Raw genomic sequence first — 17,977 nt, forward strand, 5'->3', positions numbered from 1 at the left:
GGGAGAGAACGCGCGGCAGTGACGAATGGTTTTTGCTGCTGCTCTCCGGCTGAAGCAGACGATGGAGGCTACGCTGGAGCATCCACGGGAGGTGCAAAACTGAGAAGGAGATCTGATTTTTTTTTTGGTGTAATTTCACAAATACTGAGAATATAGGTGAGCTTGCGAGGATGTGTGTCGGTGTGATTAAATTGAGGTGGCGGCGAAGAGGTAGAGGGCGGAGGGAGATCTGACCGAAAACTACATGCTGCAGTTGAGTTTGGGTCGATTCCGGCGTCGCAGAGAGATTTGGCCGGAATTGAGAGAGAGAGAAGAAAAAATATTTTTTTCTAACAGCGTTAACGTCCGTTAAGTAGCGGGGGGAATTTGCTTCGATTTTGCCACGTTGAGGTAGTAAGCAGCACTTACCCTGACTATAGGGTGCTATACGCGATAGGGACGTCATCGATAGGGGGAAATTGGTACTTAACCCAAAAATTAAATATGATAAATAAAATAAAAGTAAATATTTAAAACAAAAGAAAGAATGAATATAAAAGAAAATTGAAAGTAGAAAAAAGAAAACAGCAAACATGAAAAAGTAAATAATTTTCTCACATGCTTACCACACCTCTTCTCTCTCTTCTCTCTTCCAATTGCATCCAAAAGTTAAATCCCTTCAATGATCAAATTTGGGGATGCGTACCCCATGCATTCCCTCATTGGAGATACTCTTAATGAGGCGGGTCCTCTAATAATAAAATAAAATAAATACACAAATTCATAAAAGTGTATAATTGTACGATAGTGAAACATGATTCTTTTTCATATATAAGTAAAAAATAAAAAAAAATAAATAGAACTCTTTTTCGAACCAATATTTTATTATTAAATAAATCAAGGCATCCCTGATCAACTAACACTCGAGAAACAACTTATATACATGTGTGTGCGTCTATAGATCAGATATATTGGAACATTATTAAGAATATCTTCAAATAGTACGTAATTTTTTTTATGTAAAACTACAAATAATTGACAAATAGTGATACTCAGTACTTAATAATTATTATGTGTATCACAAAAATAAAGACACGTTACTAAATTTAGTGATATTTGAAAGTGTAACTATTTTTCTTACATGTAAAAGTGTAATTATTTTTGTGACATGTGAAAGTGTAGTTATTTTTAGGACATCATATTTTATAACTAGTTTTTGAAAAATTTAATTATATTAATAATTAAAGTAATATAATAATGTTTGTGCGTGTACATGTGAATTTGTGTGAGTGAGTGTGTGATGATCGCGTGTGCACACAGAGCATAAATATAATGTGACATCTATGTGTAACAAAAATATTTTGTGATAATTTTAGATGTCAAAATTTGCTAAATGAATGGATGTCATAAAATTTATTTATATTTTTAAACACAATAAAAGTTACTTACACTTTTATTAATAATTAAAATATAGGGTTAAGTACCAAATTCTCCCCTATCGATGGCGACCATATCGCGTACATGTACCTATAGTCAGGGTAAGAGCTGTTTACTACCTCAACGTGGAAAAATCGCACCAAATACCCCATTGCGTTTTAACGGCGGTTAACATCGTTAGAAAGGGTTAAGTATCAAATTCCCCCTATCGAGGGGTATTTGGTGCAATTTTGCCACGTTGAGGTAGTAAACAGCTCTTACCCTGACTATAGGGTCCTGTACGCGATAGGGACGTCATCGATAGGGGGAATTTGATATTTAACCCTAAAATATATAACACATGTATAGGTGCAACTAAACTTTATTATATTTAAAGATGTAACAAATTTTATAACACATTTTTCTATGTCAGTGTTAGATAATTTTGTTTTAGTGTTGGGCAAAAGCTAAATAAAATTTGAAGATTTATTAAAGATACTTAGAGGGTGTTTGGCTAAACTTATTTTTAGAACTTTTATGCTATTTAGGAGCTTATTTTGTCAAGCATTTTGAAGGAGCTTATAAGCTCGCAAACACCCTCTTAATAAATTCGTACAAAACCTTCTAAAAAGATTTTCTTTTTTTCGGTTGAAGAGTTCAAAAATGAAACTTGGTGTGGAAGTAAAAAAGCATAATAGAGGACTATTTGGGCCAAGAATTTGTGAGAATCGAAGCCCAAAGAATGTCTTTATTAGCTCTAAACTTCATCATGGGCTTCTGAAGCCCAAATTAATTCGAAAATGGGCCCTCACAATTCGACCGACACGACACCGTTCCACCTGGCTGATGGTGAGTGTTCTCACAATTCCTACTTCTCGAGAATAGAACAACTTTCTCTCTCATCTCTTCCTTCGATACAATACTCATCGAAAATGAGACATTTCAGCCGTTATTCTCAAAATTCAGAAGCTCTCTTCAAGCTCCACGTTTCCATGCACACCGTTTCTAGATGAAGGTGTTTTCCTTTCCTCTTCTTCTTCTTCTTCTGTTTTTTTTTTTCTTTTTTTTTGGAGGGGGGGGGGGGGGGTCAAATGAAGGAGCTGTATTGCATGTTACGATTGTTGGCGTATCTTCGTGATTTCAGCTGTTGATCGTCACTAGCTCATTTTCGTGTATAAAAATCTCTTGTTCTCCGTGATAGTTCGTTTTTTCGCAGCGTTTTATGAAAAATTAGCACCCTGATCACGGTGATATAATTATGAAATTCGTGGAGTTCTTCTGGATCTCAGTATTTTTTTAGGAAAATTGTTTAGTTGATTTTTAATGAATCTGGTTGTTGAAATTTGGTTGTGATGGGATTGAGTGCTCCTCGTGATTATGCGGCGGAGACATACTTGAAATGAATATGTGAATTTTAATTTCCGATGGCTTGAACGGTGTTGCTTTTAGCTGTGCATTTTCACAATCTTGTGGATTTTGCTTTTTGATGGTTGGTCCTGCTTGATTAGTTGTGATAGCTTACATTTTTGGTGTCAAAATATCTTTTTAATGAGTTGAACGAATGATTAATTGCTACTTATGTCGGCTGGACAAAGTATTGTTCAAGAAAATGTATTGAAATTCACTCAGGAAAGAGGGGTTTACTCAACCATTTAATCCCTTTTCAAGCAGTTGGATTTGCAATTATTATGTATTTGAATCAGTTGTCAATTAGTTGCTGAAGTGAAATTCATTGTTTTCAAGGATAAGCTAGTCTGGTGTAGTCTGCTGCACAAGGAGAAGAGAGGGTTCATGTGTAGGGTCCTGACTCCTGATGAACCCCATGGATCTTGGATGGGACTCGCTAGTTGATTGTTCATGTATCTTCAATGAGTTGGAGATAGGAACTTCAGGCATTTTGATGAATGTTGCAGTCTCCTGAATTTGTGGACTTGTAAACAGTCTCTTGTTTAAAAGGATTAAAATTTAGAAGCACCCCAAAAGTTTTAGAGGTTTCTACTCAGAAAAGATTAGAGATGACTTAGAAAATGAGTAATAGGAAAAGCTAGATTATCATTGGGATCATTCTTCAGGTGAATTAGGTTTATCATTTATGCGAGGATGATATTCCAATCACAGTAGATGAGACAAAGCAAACATTTTGTGACTATCTTTTAATGTGAGAAACTCCAATTTTTTACCCTCGGCATTAGCTACTTATAGGTTTTAGTCAGCACTCGGCCTCACTTACGTGTGTGTTTCTTCTTATGGTTTTTTGCAGAGATGTGCCTTTATATTGAAAATTAAGAACATATAATATTTTTTTTAAAACTATGCAAGCTATTCAATTCATGTTTTCATGTAGTGTAAGGTTATAATTGTGTTAAATATAGGAGAAACTGCATAATATTGTATATAAAGACATTGATAGAACTAGAAGTTCTGTTCTTGTTTTGATAAATCTAGTAGTGTTTTTATCAGTAACTAACTGAACTAACAGCCAATTGAGAGTTGTAGCTAACCATCTCACCCTCTGCTGTTTTGGTTCAGGTTCAATCTTACCAAACATAAAAGACTCAATGAGTCTTTTACGCTATAAGGCTCAAAGACCGTAGCAAGTACCAAGTTTTCTTGGAATTCATCATGTGGAAATCTATATCACATTCTATTCGAGGTTTTGGGCAAAAGAAAAACATAGCTGAGCTAGCCAGAGTTTGCCATGAAATTTCAGATGATGAGATCTCTTCAAATGCTAGCACTGACGAAGGGCTGGAATGCCCAATATGTTGGGAATCATTTAATATTGTCGAGAATGTGCCTTATGTTTTATGGTGTGGCCACAGCCTCTGCAAGAACTGCGTCCTGGGGCTTCATTTGGCTACTCTGAAGTTTTCTGCCCATCAGATCCAGATTCCTTTCTTTGTTTCCTGTCCTTGGTGTAATTTGCTGACATTTCGTCTCCTTTACAAGGGTAATCTTCGATTTCCAAGCAAGAACTTCTTCATACTGTGGATGGTGGAGAGCAGAAATGGTGAGAGGGTGAAGGCACTTTCCTCCATCTGCAGAGATCGTCAACAAATATTGTCCCAACGCTGCCCTTTATCCGGAAACAGCCTTCCTGACGCCACCAACAGGAGGGTGCATCGTCTTGGTCATCCAAGCTACATCAATAACCACCGCCGCTACAGGGATAGATTCACTTCTGAAAGACTCCAGATGTCCTTCCACAAATCCCTCGACTTTTTCATTAGAGCGATGGCCAAGATTCCACTGGTTATACTGCTCATGATTGTCACATTTGCGTTACCTGTGAGTGCTGCCATCTTAATGCTCTACTTGGCCATAACAATTCTCTTTGCGGTTCCTGCCTTCTTGGTGCTGTATTTTGCATATCCCGTGCTTGATTGGCTGGGACGTGAGATGAGAACTTAGAAATATATTATTCTATTCAATTGTTCTCGTGGTTTTAGTCCTTGATAGATTGCAATCTGGTTGTAGGGCAAGATATGTTGTACATGGAACTCAAACTTTTTCCTTCTTGATGATGAAAATGTTGATTAGTCTATGAATGTTTTCATTTTCATGTTGTGCTACCAAATTCTGATTTTGGTTTTCGAGTTTGAGTAATTCTGTGTATAACTATGGTTTTCAGAGTTTCTTTAATTCCAAATAGACTCCAACTACGGTCATGCAATATCTAAAGTTCCATTTTTTTTGGCACATTTGATCCATTGCAAATTACAAACACAAAGGAATCTGTTTTTTTTTTTTTGTTAGAAAACCATACAAATTTACAAATTTCAAAGTCAATCTTGATGAAACTCAAAAGCACAAACAAGTTGCTGGAAGTTTTCCTGTTGCTCTGATTTTATTGGCCTTCTCCTTCACCTTGAGCTCCTCGTTCAAGCGATTCTCCTCTGCCTGTGACCGGGCTCCGCTCGCAATCGCTGCAATTCTTGCTATCTCACTGTTGTATTTCTTGATGGCTTTTGCTTTTCTCTTGTCTAATTCAGCCTGCTAAATTTTGTTTAATAGATTGTGAGCAATGAAATAATCTTTACTCATATAATGTTTAGATTCAAGTGGACTAATGAAAGGAACCTCTATGCTTTCTATCTTGCGTTTTGCCTTCTTCTTCTTCTTCGTCTCCCAGTTATCAATTCTGGCCCTCAGCTTCTCATACCTGCAAACTTTCTTCTGTTATTTTGGGAGCCCAGAGAAAGGTATAAACTCTATCTGCTTTTCTCTCACATGCACATAAGTCATACCGTTCTTTAATACTTGCCATCTCTTCTTTCTCCCATGCAGCTGCTGCAGAGTCTGCAGGTCCGGGTTTTCTTGCAATTGGTGGCGGAGGTGGAAGTGGAGGTGGAGGCGACTTCAGCGGTTTTCTGCTATCTGCCATACTCAACTGCCTATCTGCAGAAGTTGGAGGCCTTTTCAACGATGGAGCTCGCTCAGGGTCCTGCTGCTGTGGTAACTTTGCACCATTATTGTTGCTTATTTCAGCAAGATCAGCAAAGCTTATTTTCTTGGTTGGTTTCCTCTCGGGCAACCTATTACTCGTCGTACCCTCATCCTTAAAATTTGTCCTTGGAGTTCCATCTAATGTCATGACAAACGATCCATCACTATCGGAGGTGAAAACAAGAAAGCAATGAAACATATTAAGATAAGATAATCTGTTTTCACCAAAGGACTTGAGTGCACTTTTGAGCGGTTCAGGCTTCTCTTCTCTCTCATCAACTCTGCTCTTTGTCTTTCTCAAAGAGTTGTTATGGCCATAATCTCTCTCCCTTTTGTCCCACGAGCTTGATTCTTCGAGAGATTGGATAGCATAAGCTGCTGCTGCAACAGCAGTAGGATATTCTGAACTGCTGAAATCATACTCCCAACTCATTTGTCTGGATAACTGTTTCTTGTTCCACCCTTGGTTTCTCTTCTTCTCTGCAACACGCGGAAACTTCCCATTACCGCAATCCAAAGAAGAAAAAACCTAAATCATGCATATATATACCTCTGTAAGATTGTGTTTTTTGAGGTGGGATTTTACTGTCTGTTGTGCTGCTGCTTTTATCCTCTTTAGTACCTCCAAATCTTGATCTGGGAAAAAGTCATGCAAATGTAAGAAAATTATTCACCTACTTAAAACATATGAATTTTGTTGTAGGTGGAGAGATTCCAAGATCTTTTTACCTTGTTTGCTTAATCAAGCTTTCCATTCTTGTGAAGGACTGCTCCAAAATCTTTTGTGATGGTATGCTATTCTCATTGAGGTTTTAATGCTTATTTGAAGGAGCAGCAGTATATGAATGGGAAAACTTGCTGTGGTTTATGTGATAGGCTGTGAAAATTTGGGTGGCAAGCAACCTGGGATTTTGGATATGCTTTGCATGCAAAAACTGATTTTGAATCTTTTAGGACATGAAAGGAAAACATGCTTTTCGTGATATTAAAGATCACTTGTTTATGTGAGGATTCTCTGTCAGATTTTGGGCAACTGTTGATTTGTAAAAGATTTGTAGAAAGTAATGTTTTCAGAAGTTATTCCTGAAATTGTACCTATCCAACAATCAATTGTCTCGGCCACACACAAATAACGTAAGCAGCGATACTCAACGAAAATCAAGCGGAAAGTAAAGAACACAAGACACCAACAATGATTACCCAGTTCGGTGATAACACACCTACGTCTGGGGGGCCACGCCCAGTTCCAACAGTTCACTAGTGAAGATAAGAAATACAAAGGACTTACACACGAGTGAAATTGTACCTATCCAACAATCAATTGTCTCGGCCACACACAAATAACGTAAGCAGCGATACTCAACGAAAATCAAGCGGAAAGTAAAGAACACAAGACACCAACAATGATTACCCAGTTCGGTGATAACACACCTACGTCTGGGGGGCCACGCCCAGTTCCAACAGTTCACTAGTGAAGATAAGAAATACAAAGGACTTACACACGAAGACTCGATCTTCCTAGCCTCTATTTCTTCCCAAACCTTCACCTACGTGAACAAAAAGAGAGCAAGATAGAACTTACCCACAGAACGTGATTGCCTCTCAATCCACGTTCAAACCAACATCAAGAAACACTCCTACAAGCCGGAGTACAGATGAACGAACATAAAACCAACTCACGCTTCCAAAGAAATAAGGAGTAAAGCAACAGCACACCCTCACGTATTGTATGCTCTCTTGATGCACGAAAATACTCTCTCAAAATAAGTAGAATAACGATGAGTGCAGCAGCAGCCTTCGATCGATGACGTCTCTTTAAATATGAAACCCTTGCCAAGAAGTAGAGAGCCCATGAACTGTCAAACCAAACCAACGTAGGGCCCATGTAGGGTTTCCATAAGGCAGCAAGTCCTAGGGTACGAGGACACCCTAAAGAAACGGACTCTTCAAGCAAAAGCAATATCTTAAAGATATCTTTCCATAAAACTTCAAAAACCCGCAAGGAAACAAACCAGCAGAACCTTGCAACCGAACAAGCAACTCAACAAGAGACATTCTGTGAGACTTCAGCAGAAACTCCTTTTTATCTACACAATGACAATAATACTTAAGAGTATATAAATACTCTAACAATCTCCCCCTTTGTCATTGGTGTAGACAAAATCACTTTTCTGCACAACACAAGAGTACACAACAGAAACAGAAATCACTCCCCCTTAACAAGAACTCTCCCCCTGAAGGAAATAACGTCGGCACAAAAACATAAGAGCAAAGAGGAAGCACCGGAGTTCTTGGATTACATGCCATCATCCAAAAATTACTATAAGCAAGCACCATAGCAACCACCACCTGCACAAAAACGAAAGAACCATAATTTCTCCCCCTTTTTGTCACAACAATGACAAAGAGCTAGTTGCCAGACCCATCAGAATCTTCATCCTTAGAACCTTCATCAGGTATTGCACCAGCAGGACCATTGCCGCGAAGCATTTACGCGAGGCTGTCAAATCAGCCCAAATTCCGCGAGCAATTTGAGCAGCTGTTCGAGGAGGATCATCATTGCCGCTAGAATCACCATTCTCATCAGTAAAATTGTTGTTCACACCTTCAATTTGAACAGGTGGTGAAGGTTGACCGTCCTCTACAGAGTGAGTATGGTCGGAGGCGTCAGAATCTTCGGAGCTCTTGGAGAGATAACTTCCCTTGAGAGAAATAGTGATACTCAATTTTGCCGCGGGAACCGAAATAAGGAGATGAAAGGTCTCTGATCTTGGGCTCTTTATCATACCAATGGGCTAAAATAGGAGAAGCCCAGTTGCTGCTTTTAGAAAGAGAAAACCCCAAAAGAATTAACCCATAGAAATTGAAGCCCAATATAGCTAATAAGACATGATCCATTCGCACAACACTTGAATGATCACAGGACCAATAAACACAAGTCTGATCAAGTTTGACTTGATTAACAGAAGATTGACCAGGATAAGCGTACTTCATATCTGCAAAGATAACACTTTTGAAGAGACTCCATTTGAAACATGAATAAGAACTGGTACTTATGCTAGAAGAATTCACAAAATAGCATAGTACCCATGTTTTCCTCAAGACGGATAGTCATAAGATACAGAGCCCCAGCTCTCCACGTAACTTCTCAAATCTTTCGGCATCCAACGGCTTCGTCAAAATATCCGCTATTTGTCTTTCAGTAGGCAAGAACTCCAAATTGAGAGTTTTCTCCTCTACCAATTCTCTAATAAAATGATGGTGAATCTCGATGTGTTTAGTATTAATCACCAGCTTGGGAAGACCTCTGATAGCATCTGTCTTCACGAGCTTTTTCATGTTTCTCAGGCTGGTATGTCCAAGTTTTTGATGCCATGTATCAGTATCATCTCCAAGAACCTGAATACATGAATTATCAGGAGATACAATGTAGCAATTATCACTTGATCGCTTGCCCGAGATATACTCCTCATCTCCATCTTTAACAATGCACTTATCTTTGTCGAAAATGACCGTCATTTGTTCATCGCAGAGCTGACTGATACTGATCAGATTGGCCTTCAAACCTTCAACTAGCATGACATTTTTTAGTTTAGGCATACCTGGAACATTCAAAGTACCTGTTCCTACGACCTTTGCCTGGACACCATCACCAAAAGTTACTCTTTCTTCAGAAATTATATGAATATCTTCCAGATGCTTCTCTTCTCCTGTCATATGTTTGGAGCAACCACTATCTAAATACCATGACCGATGAAAGCCAGACCAAAGAGAGTTGTGAACAACATATCCTCTGTTCATCCTTGGCCGATAATTTTGGGAATTTCTCATATTTTGGATGTCGCGTAGAAGAAATCGACATCTAGGTCTGATATGACCTCTCCTTCCACAGTAGTGACAAGTTGGAACGAAAGATCTATTGTAGTTATTCTTCGGAGGAGCATTTTTATAAGCAGCTAGTCGATGCACATGTGGTTTAGGCGGCTGATCAACTTCTTTGTGGGGCGTGTCTTTAGCTTTTCCTCCATTGTCTTTAGGAACCCAATCTTTGCTTTGAAAGCCTAATCCAGCTTTATTTCCAGAGCTTTGACTATTTTCCAGAATTTCGTCCAACTTTTCAGTCCCGGTATTCATCATTTTAACAAGTTTTTGATGATGCTCCAGTTCACCAATCTTAGATTTCATAGTCTGTCGAAGAGCCACCAGTTCAGCCTTTTGTTTTTCACAGAGCTCCACAAGATCATCACGTTCCTTCGAGACATTGCTAAGTTGAGTGGAAAGAGATTTATTCAGCTCAAGCACAGCCACACACTTCTTGTACATCAGTTCATAATTCTCTGTCAAGAAGCTTTCATCAATATCCTCATTATCACTTTCAGTCTCTTCCACAGTAACATCATCTGAAGAGGTATTTGGAGCGACTTCCTCCAATTTTGCAGTAAAGGCGACAACTTTTTCTTCAGAGTCAGAATCTACTCCAATTTTCAGGGGATCATCCTCAATATCCTCCTTCTTAGAAAGATCAGTAGAGCTTAGAAGAGCAACCGGTTCATCCTCTGAATCGCTCCCACTGTCATCCGTTTCATCATCACTTTGAGAAGCATTGAAGGATTTATTCTGCTTCTTTAATGTGTTGGCACACTCGGCTTTAATATGACCATACCCATGACATTCGTGGCATTGAATTCCAGATCTTGAAGCAGACCCTTGATCCTTCTTCCCTTGAGATAGTTGAAAGCTTTTTGCATTCTGAAAACCTTTGTTGCCCATATTATTCTTCATGTACTTATTGAAGGCTTTACCAAAGTTCTTGGTGAATAGAGCAAGAGATTCAACCAAGTCATCAGAGTCGAATTTTGTGGAGTCCTTCTTGTTATTTCCGGAATCGGCGACAAAGGCGATACTCTTCTTTTTCTCAGATCTCTCTGGCCGAAGATTCATTTCGAACGTTCTTAAAGAACCTATGAGTTCTTCAAGCTTCATATCACTGACGTCTCTTGCTTCATCTATGGCAGTGAGTTTGTAGTCAAATCTTTCAGGTAGAGCACGCATCACCTTTCGCACAAGCTTTTCCTCAGGGATTCTTTCTCCAAGAGAGAAACTTTCATTAGCAAGAGCAAGTAGTTTGCCATGAAAGATGCTAATATCCTCATTCTCGTCCATCCTCAGTTCTTCAAACTTCGTAGCAAGTTGCTGGAGACGCTGTTTTTTAACCTTAGAATTCCCCTCATAAGTACTCATCAGAACATCCCACGCCTCTTTTGCGTTAGCACACATGGATATAAGAGCAAACACCTCCATAGTTACAGCATTCTGGATAGAATTCAGAGCTTTTTGATTGGCATTAGAAGCAGCCAATTCATTGAACGTCCACTTGATCCTTGGCTTGGGTTTCCCTTCCTCATCACAAGGAGCAGTCCACCCTTCTTCCACAGCGGTCCAGGCATTCTCATCAACCGCACGAATGAAGGAAGTCATTCGCATTTTCCAGTAGATATAATTGCTTCCATCAAGTAGGGGTGGTCTCACAACAGACCCACCTTCTCTTTGCAGCGCCATTAAACACACGAACACAGCAGCGGAAAGAACAGGATAGATACACCAGGAATCAACACCGATAACTTGGGTGATCCCGCTCTGGTACCAATTGAAATTGTACCTATCCAACAATCAATTGTCTCGGCCACACACAAATAACGTAAGCAGCGATACTCAACGAAAATCAAGCGGAAAGTAAAGAACACAAGACACCAACAATGATTACCCAGTTCGGTGATAACACACCTACGTCTGGGGGGCCACGCCCAGTTCCAACAGTTCACTAGTGAAGATAAGAAATACAAAGGACTTACACACGAAGACTCGATCTTCCTAGCCTCTATTTCTTCCCAAACCTTCACCTACGTGAACAAAAAGAGAGCAAGATAGAACTTACCCACAGAACGTGATTGCCTCTCAATCCACGTTCAAACCAACATCAAGAAACACTCCTACAAGCCGGAGTACAGATGAACGAACATAAAACCAACTCACGCTTCCAAAGAAATAAGGAGTAAAGCAACAGCACACCCTCACGTATTGTATGCTCTCTTGATGCACGAAAATACTCTCTCAAAATAAGTAGAATAACGATGAGTGCAGCAGCAGCCTTCGATCGATGACGTCTCTTTAAATATGAAACCCTTGCCAAGAAGTAGAGAGCCCATGAACTGTCAAACCAAACCAACGTAGGGCCCATGTAGGGTTTCCATAAGGCAGCAAGTCCTAGGGTACGAGGACACCCTAAAGAAACGGACTCTTCAAGCAAAAGCAATATCTTAAAGATATCTTTCCATAAAACTTCAAAAACCCGCAAGGAAACAAACCAGCAGAACCTTGCAACCGAACAAGCAACTCAACAAGAGACATTCTGTGAGACTTCAGCAGAAACTCCTTTTTATCTACACAATGACAATAATACTTAAGAGTATATAAATACTCTAACAATTCCTTTCTGACATGAGAAGATTCTTCTACTTTTTCTTCCTTTTTGTTTTTTAAATGACTTCTATGATTGTTTCTGCATTTTATACATATACTATATTTTCAAAATAAGTAGAGAATCCAGACTTTAGGTAGAAACATTACATGACAACAAAAGCTTTCTTTTCCTCAATTGAATAGAAAAGAAAGATTGAATAAATTTCATCAAGACTTGTTCAACAAAACTCCATAGTACTTTTACATAACGAAAATTCCAATTGGTGGTATGGATAGAAAAATGAAACACGATATAAGACTTGAAGCAAGAACAGGATAAACACAACTACAATTTCATTAAACAATAATATGTGACACAAATTAAGAAAGAGCGCAATAAAACATTGAAAAAGAAGAAGCAACAAAAGATGACATGCAAGAATGCAAGCAAACAATTTCTAAGCACAGGCAGGGGCCCTAAACCCTCTCAGCGTAGCGAAAACTATGGAATCGGGCGCAACGGAGATGGGCAGCGTCGCATCCACAACCTCCGGATTCATGGCCGGAATATCATCCGATTCCGTCAGCTTCAACGGCGTCCCATTCAACAGCACAACATCACTCAGAATGTTGCCATTTTTAGGCGTCAGATGATACTCCTCTCTCTCATTTTCATTTTCATTTTCATTTTCATTTTCATCCATCAACTCCGATTCTAGAGGGTACAAGTTGAGATCATTCACTACAGACACTTGAAACGTCGTCGAGTTCGACATGTTGATTAGCAAAACCGAGATTCCTGCCTGAAATAAATAAAAATAAAAATATTATTCATGAAATTAAAAGTGTTTCCTTGATGATATATTAGGGTAAAGAAGTTACCGTTTTCTTGGAGCAATGAGCGTAGGCGCGTAAATAAGGCGAGCCGCCGTGAGCTGCGGCAAGCACATTCTTTCCCATGAGACGATGCCATAGCAATGCACTGCATTAGCATTATTATAAAAATGAATGAATCAAAATTGGGTGAAATTAAGCAGCTAGTATTACTAAGCCATAGCCATACCCATAGTAATCTGGATTAGGAAGAAAGGTGGTGGTATTCAAGAGTGCGTAGTTCCCTCCAATCAATGCCTGTCTGCAGAAAGCCTTGTGATTGAATGTGGATGTCATCCCCAACTGATCCAAGTACCAGAATCCGCTAACAAAGGCGTGAGACACGTGTTTGCCGCCGCTGTTGTAAGCGCCGCCGGATTCCCCAACCCAGGGCCCGGCCCACGGCCCGTAGAGCCGGGCCGAGGTGGACACATCCTTGTAGGTCTGGCCCACTTGATCCAGGAAGTAAGGATCTCGAATCTTGTCGATGAGGCTGGGGTCCACGCCCGCACCCAGGTTGTAGATGTGGTGAGTTAGGCCGTCCACCACGTTCGGCCCCGACACCTGGAGGAAGGTCTTGAACCACTCCTCCTCGTAGAACCCGCCCGGCCCTAACAGCTTCGGGCGGGTTGTACCGTTCGGGTACAATTTTTTTATCATTTTCTTCACAGTCATCATGTCCTTGCCGTATGGCTCCGCCTCCACTCTCACCGACACCCCGCTTCCGCATAGCTCATTTCCTACCACCACCAAATGCCAGATTAATGCAAGATACTATTATGTTTAAAGCTACTAACATTTTACACTAGTTAATTATACCGAGTTCGTAAGAATCAATCTTGTAGCCTTTTGAGGCAGTGTACTTAATCAAATCGTAGGCGTTTCTTGGATCCCATTTGCCTACCATGAGGGTAGCTTCGTCGTCCTCCTCCACCGGCACCGCCGCCTTCTTCCTTCCGGCGAGTGCGTTCAAGCTAAATGTGACGAGAGCGCTGCAAAACTCTTTATTTTAAAAAACGTGTGGGAAAGTGTATGTATTATTGGAGTTTATGTTTATATATGTACCCCGTTTGGTTGAAGAGTTTGTTCAAGCGATCCCATCTTTCCATGGGGAGACAACCTTGTGTGAATCCAAACAGGCCCTTATGGTTGAGCTTGAAATGTGGGCACTTGTTGGCATGTTTGCCAACTTGGTACACCACCTGATCTTGCAACGAACCTCCAACTCTAATCCGAAGTGATTTAAATGCTGCAAACCAAATCTTTTATCAATATGCATAAAATAACAAATTAAACTGAGACAAACTAACCCTTGATTGCATTTGCAAGAATCTTGTTGTCCAAATCCTGCAAAAATGAAGGAAATTAATTAATACAGAACTAATACTAATACTAGAAACATATATGCATATATAATTTGGTTTTTAATTAACATCAAAAGCATGCATGATTTGGCAATAATAATCATATAGATATACCAGATTAAGAATGCCTGCATTTCCCCATGGGCACTGATTGTAGTCACACTTATTATGAGGCCACCAATCTAATGTTGCACAAACAAAGTTTTCATCTGTTTTGGCTATGGAAGTCACACCCTTTACTATCACTTTCACTTCTTCTGCACAACACAAACTTGTAAACAATAAAACAATAATGCTGCAAATTATCACTTTAGACTCCATTCTCTCTCTCTCTCTCTCTCTCTCTCTCTCTCTCTTTCTAGATATATGTGTAGAGCGATTGGAGCTCTTATATATAGCACCAGGTTTAAACCCACAACAGGCACAAAATGGATTTGTAGATAAGGTCAAATTATTTGCTTCCCAAGATCTGAAGAGGCAATCAATTCTATCTATCTGTATCTGAAACTTCCAGATTATATTTTAATTATGTAGATATTTATGCTAATTACTTAATTCAATACATATAAATGTTTTTCCTCTTTGGAAATCAAGCATGGAAATATATTTATCCTATTTTGAAGGGCTCATTTTTTTTTATCAATTAATTCAGATTTTACTACATGATATGTAATAAATCAATTTATCTTTAAATTATCCAGTTCATCTAATCTGATATATACATCCTCATAAAAATACCAGATTGGGCGAACTGGATATGTAATGTTCATAATATCTGTTTTTGAAATTCGATACAGTCATCAATGCTGCCTACGTACCATAAAGTCATTTGTATATCTGATCATACAATGAAGTTGTTTCTTTTCCCTTTTTCGTATTCTCTATTCGACTTATTTAATAATTGCTGCATTAAAGATTCTTGACCAATTTTTTTAAAATTAACTTTAACAAGATCTCTAGCTAAATTTAAATAGAATTTTAATAATCTCTTATTTGAAAGAAGAATTCATAATGAGATGACGAGGGGCGCCAATCCATATATCATGTTCTAAAGTGAATTTATTTAGAGTGGATTTTGAAAATTAATAGTCACTTTGAAATAGTAAAAATAAAAATTGTATATTAAAATAAAAAATTTAAAAATTGGCCACACTTATTATTTCATCATTCACATAATTAAAAAATTTAAAATTTATCCAAGTTGATTTGAATTCGAGTTTTGAAGTTTGAATTCACAACTAGAAATAATGTTAGTCATGAATTCAAGTTTTAAAACTTGAATTCACCACTAGAATTATTGTTAGTCGCGAATTTGGTTTAAAACGTAGACCTAATCAAACCTGCGGTTTGGTTTGGTTTACAGTTTGAAAAATATGATTTGGTTTATATTTTTGAAAAAGCATGATTTACGGTTTAGGTTTGATTTATTAAAAATATAGAGCAAACCAAATCGTAAACCGTAATATATTATTATTATTATTATTATTATTATTATTATTATTATTATTATTACCTTATACGTTCGATTTTTTTATTAATTTTAAACAGGAAGATAAAAAAATATAACCAAACCGCATTAATACAGTTTGGTTTGGTTTGATTTTGATACTAATACGATTTGGTTTGGTTTCAAAAAATTATCAAACCGTATTTTACGGTTTGGTGCCAAATCGGACCAAATCGAACAGTGAACACCCCTAGTTGTGAGGGAGTAATAGAGAGTGGTCAATTTTTAATTTTTTTATGTTAGGAGTAATTTTGTATTTTTGCATAAAAAATGGTCAATTTTTAAAACTTTTATTTGATAGACTAAATTTTAAATTTACTATAAAAATTGGCCAATTTCATATATTACTTCATTTATTTATGTACAATTAGTTTTCTTAATGTACAATTAGTTACAGAATGCAAGATTAGTTTGATTCGAAATGGTTAATTCTTTAAAGGCAGGATTTTAAATTACTGTAATAGTCGTTTTGCCTTAAGAAAACTGTTGTACAAAAAATGTTATCCCTTTTTTTCTTTTTTTGGTGGTAATATAATTCTGTAATTTCAAACGGCGTACCAAAAATTCCGATGTTATAAACTCACTACATATTTTTCAAAAATAAAACTACTCTTATATTTATTGGATTTGAGAGGGGTGAGTATTTGGATTTTCGATCCGATTTTTACTTAATTTTATTCGATCCGAAAATCTGAAATATTCCTAAAATTCAATTCGATCCGAATAAAATCCAATTCAAACTAAAAAAAATCTAGAACGTGAAAAAAATAATTTAAAAGCCAAGAAAATCCAAAAATTCGAAATGCATATATACCAACTTAACCAATTAGACAATTACGATCGAATTAAGATCCTAACTAACAAATCATTAATTATAATCGACCAAAATAAGAGTGTGAGATTAGAATTTAGAAATATTTAACTATTTAGGAACTAATTAGTGTGTCTATGTTTGTGTGTGTGTGTCTATATATATATATATATATATAATACTTCATCCGTCCCAACGAAAATGCTACATATTTCTTTTTGGGCCGTCCCAACGAAGATGTCACGACCGCACTTGCTAAGGATAGCAAATTCGGGAAAACCGCGACTAAGGGAGGGAATTTAGGAGCGGGATTTAGAAAGGGCATATTCGTTTTCTTGATGACTCGACTTGTATGAAGAAAACAATCGAAATATCTAGATATCAACGAAGGCCACAAGGGGACCGTACATAATATTATCCCAAAACGGGGTACTCAATGGTTTTAGTACATTATTAAATAATACATATTGTTTGACAAATGACATAATATCTTAACATAATCAGTGTTCGCAGCGGAATAACAATAACTTGAGTATATGTATGAAGACATATACTCCACTCTGAGGTTCTCGTCCTAAATTGACAAAAGCTCCGCTTGCACACTACATCCTCGATCACAGCTCAACCTGCACATTTAAAAATACATGCAGGGCTAAGTACAAAAGTACTTAGTAGATACTTGCCGAAATTTACATATATGCATAATATTTTATTGTCAAGCCTTTCAACAGTAGTAATATACGAGGGTTTTCCTTTAAAGACTCGTATTTACCAAACATAATATCATTTCTTTCATCAATAACCCGCGCAGGTATTTTATATTATTAATCACCATATCAGTAACTCGTGCCGAGAGGGAGGCCTCCCTCTACGGACACTATGATCGGCCAACCCGCTAGATGACTCACGATCACAAGGTGTACACTAATTCCGAAGGGATTTGCGGTCCCATCCAGAATCCGAATTCGATTAACATCAGATAGGCAATTAATAATAAAACATAAAGCATTTAGGCATTGACAATATCATTTAAATTCATAAGCATAAAGTCTTAACAATTCTAATATATAATTTTAATTTATACATAGAAAGCCCACCTGAATAGCAGACTCACGGTTTAGC

At 37.9% G+C, this 17,977-nt stretch overlaps 4 protein-coding genes across 6 annotated transcripts; 1 reads left to right on the forward strand and 3 right to left on the reverse strand.

The window, feature by feature from the left end:
* Positions 1-2,471: 2,471 nt before the first annotated feature.
* LOC130995874 (remorin 1.4-like) lies at positions 2,472-6,872 on the reverse strand. 3 transcript variants are annotated; one of them, XM_057921355.1, is made up of 6 exons: positions 6,571-6,872; positions 6,392-6,477; positions 6,085-6,321; positions 5,643-5,979; positions 5,476-5,557; positions 2,472-5,391 (listed from the first exon to the last, which is right to left on the reverse strand). In XM_057921355.1, exons 1-6 carry the CDS (start codon positions 6,594-6,596, stop codon positions 5,197-5,199), a joined length of 963 nt encoding a protein of 320 aa, XP_057777338.1. In that variant the 5' UTR covers positions 6,597-6,872; the 3' UTR covers positions 2,472-5,196. The 3 variants fall into 3 exon arrangements, with proteins under 3 accessions (XP_057777338.1, XP_057777336.1, XP_057777337.1); XM_057921353.1 differs by having other exon boundaries at positions 6,067-6,321; positions 6,571-6,865; XM_057921354.1 differs by having other exon boundaries at positions 2,472-5,388; positions 6,067-6,321; positions 6,571-6,864.
* On the forward strand, positions 4,018-4,939 carry LOC130995878 (uncharacterized). Its single transcript, XM_057921361.1, has one exon. It carries the CDS (start codon positions 4,018-4,020, stop codon positions 4,804-4,806), a length of 789 nt encoding a protein of 262 aa, XP_057777344.1. The 3' UTR covers positions 4,807-4,939.
* Positions 6,873-7,443: 571 nt separating the features above from the next.
* LOC130994049 (uncharacterized) lies at positions 7,444-11,400 on the reverse strand. The gene is made up of 7 exons (XM_057919087.1): positions 8,964-11,400; positions 8,731-8,837; positions 8,289-8,636; positions 8,125-8,190; positions 7,973-8,012; positions 7,854-7,928; positions 7,444-7,478 (listed from the first exon to the last, which is right to left on the reverse strand). Exons 1-7 carry the CDS (start codon positions 11,398-11,400, stop codon positions 7,444-7,446), a joined length of 3,108 nt encoding a protein of 1,035 aa, XP_057775070.1.
* Positions 11,401-12,642: 1,242 nt separating this feature from the next.
* Positions 12,643-14,858, reverse strand: LOC130995863 (heparanase-like protein 1). Its single transcript, XM_057921321.1, has 7 exons — positions 14,652-14,858; positions 14,484-14,520; positions 14,239-14,422; positions 13,993-14,165; positions 13,364-13,913; positions 13,183-13,282; positions 12,643-13,103 (listed from the first exon to the last, which is right to left on the reverse strand). Exons 1-7 carry the CDS (start codon positions 14,856-14,858, stop codon positions 12,759-12,761), a joined length of 1,596 nt encoding a protein of 531 aa, XP_057777304.1. The 3' UTR covers positions 12,643-12,758.
* Between the last annotated feature and the right edge of the window lie 3,119 nt (positions 14,859-17,977).

This window comes from Salvia miltiorrhiza, chromosome 7, assembly GCF_028751815.1.
Source record: "Salvia miltiorrhiza cultivar Shanhuang (shh) chromosome 7, IMPLAD_Smil_shh, whole genome shotgun sequence".
Lineage (NCBI taxonomy): Eukaryota > Viridiplantae > Streptophyta > Magnoliopsida > Lamiales > Lamiaceae > Salvia > Salvia miltiorrhiza.

Excerpts from the sequence above, each read along its gene's own strand:
- LOC130995878 (XM_057921361.1), top strand. The coding sequence starts at position 4,018 with ATGTGGAAATCTATATCACATTCTATTCGAGGTTTTGGGCAAAAGAAA.
- LOC130995863 (XM_057921321.1), bottom strand. The coding sequence starts at position 14,858 with ATGGAGTCTAAAGTGATAATTTGCAGCATTATTGTTTTATTGTTTACA. Across the intron at positions 13,914-13,992 it reads GATTGATTCTTACGAACTCG|GAAATGAGCTATGCGGAAGC; the intron begins GTATAATTAACT and ends TGGTGGTGGTAG. Across the intron at positions 13,104-13,182 it reads CTCATTGCTCCAAGAAAACG|GCAGGAATCTCGGTTTTGCT; the intron begins GTAACTTCTTTA and ends TATTTATTTCAG.
- LOC130995874 (XM_057921353.1), bottom strand. The coding sequence starts at position 6,596 with ATGGAAAGCTTGATTAAGCAAACAAG. Across the intron at positions 5,558-5,642 it reads ATGGCAAGTATTAAAGAACG|GTATGAGAAGCTGAGGGCCA; the intron begins GTATGACTTATG and ends GAAAGTTTGCAG. Across the intron at positions 5,392-5,475 it reads GCAAGATAGAAAGCATAGAG|CAGGCTGAATTAGACAAGAG; the intron begins GTTCCTTTCATT and ends AACAAAATTTAG.
- LOC130994049 (XM_057919087.1), bottom strand. The coding sequence starts at position 11,400 with ATGGCGCTGCAAAGAGAAGGTGGGTCTGTTGTGAGACCACCCCTACTT. Across the intron at positions 8,191-8,288 it reads TGGTGCAATACCTGATGAAG|GTGGTGGTTGCTATGGTGCT; the intron begins GTTCTAAGGATG and ends GTTTTTGTGCAG. Across the intron at positions 8,013-8,124 it reads CATGTAATCCAAGAACTCCG|AAAAGTGATTTTGTCTACAC; the intron begins GTGCTTCCTCTT and ends TGTGTTGTGCAG.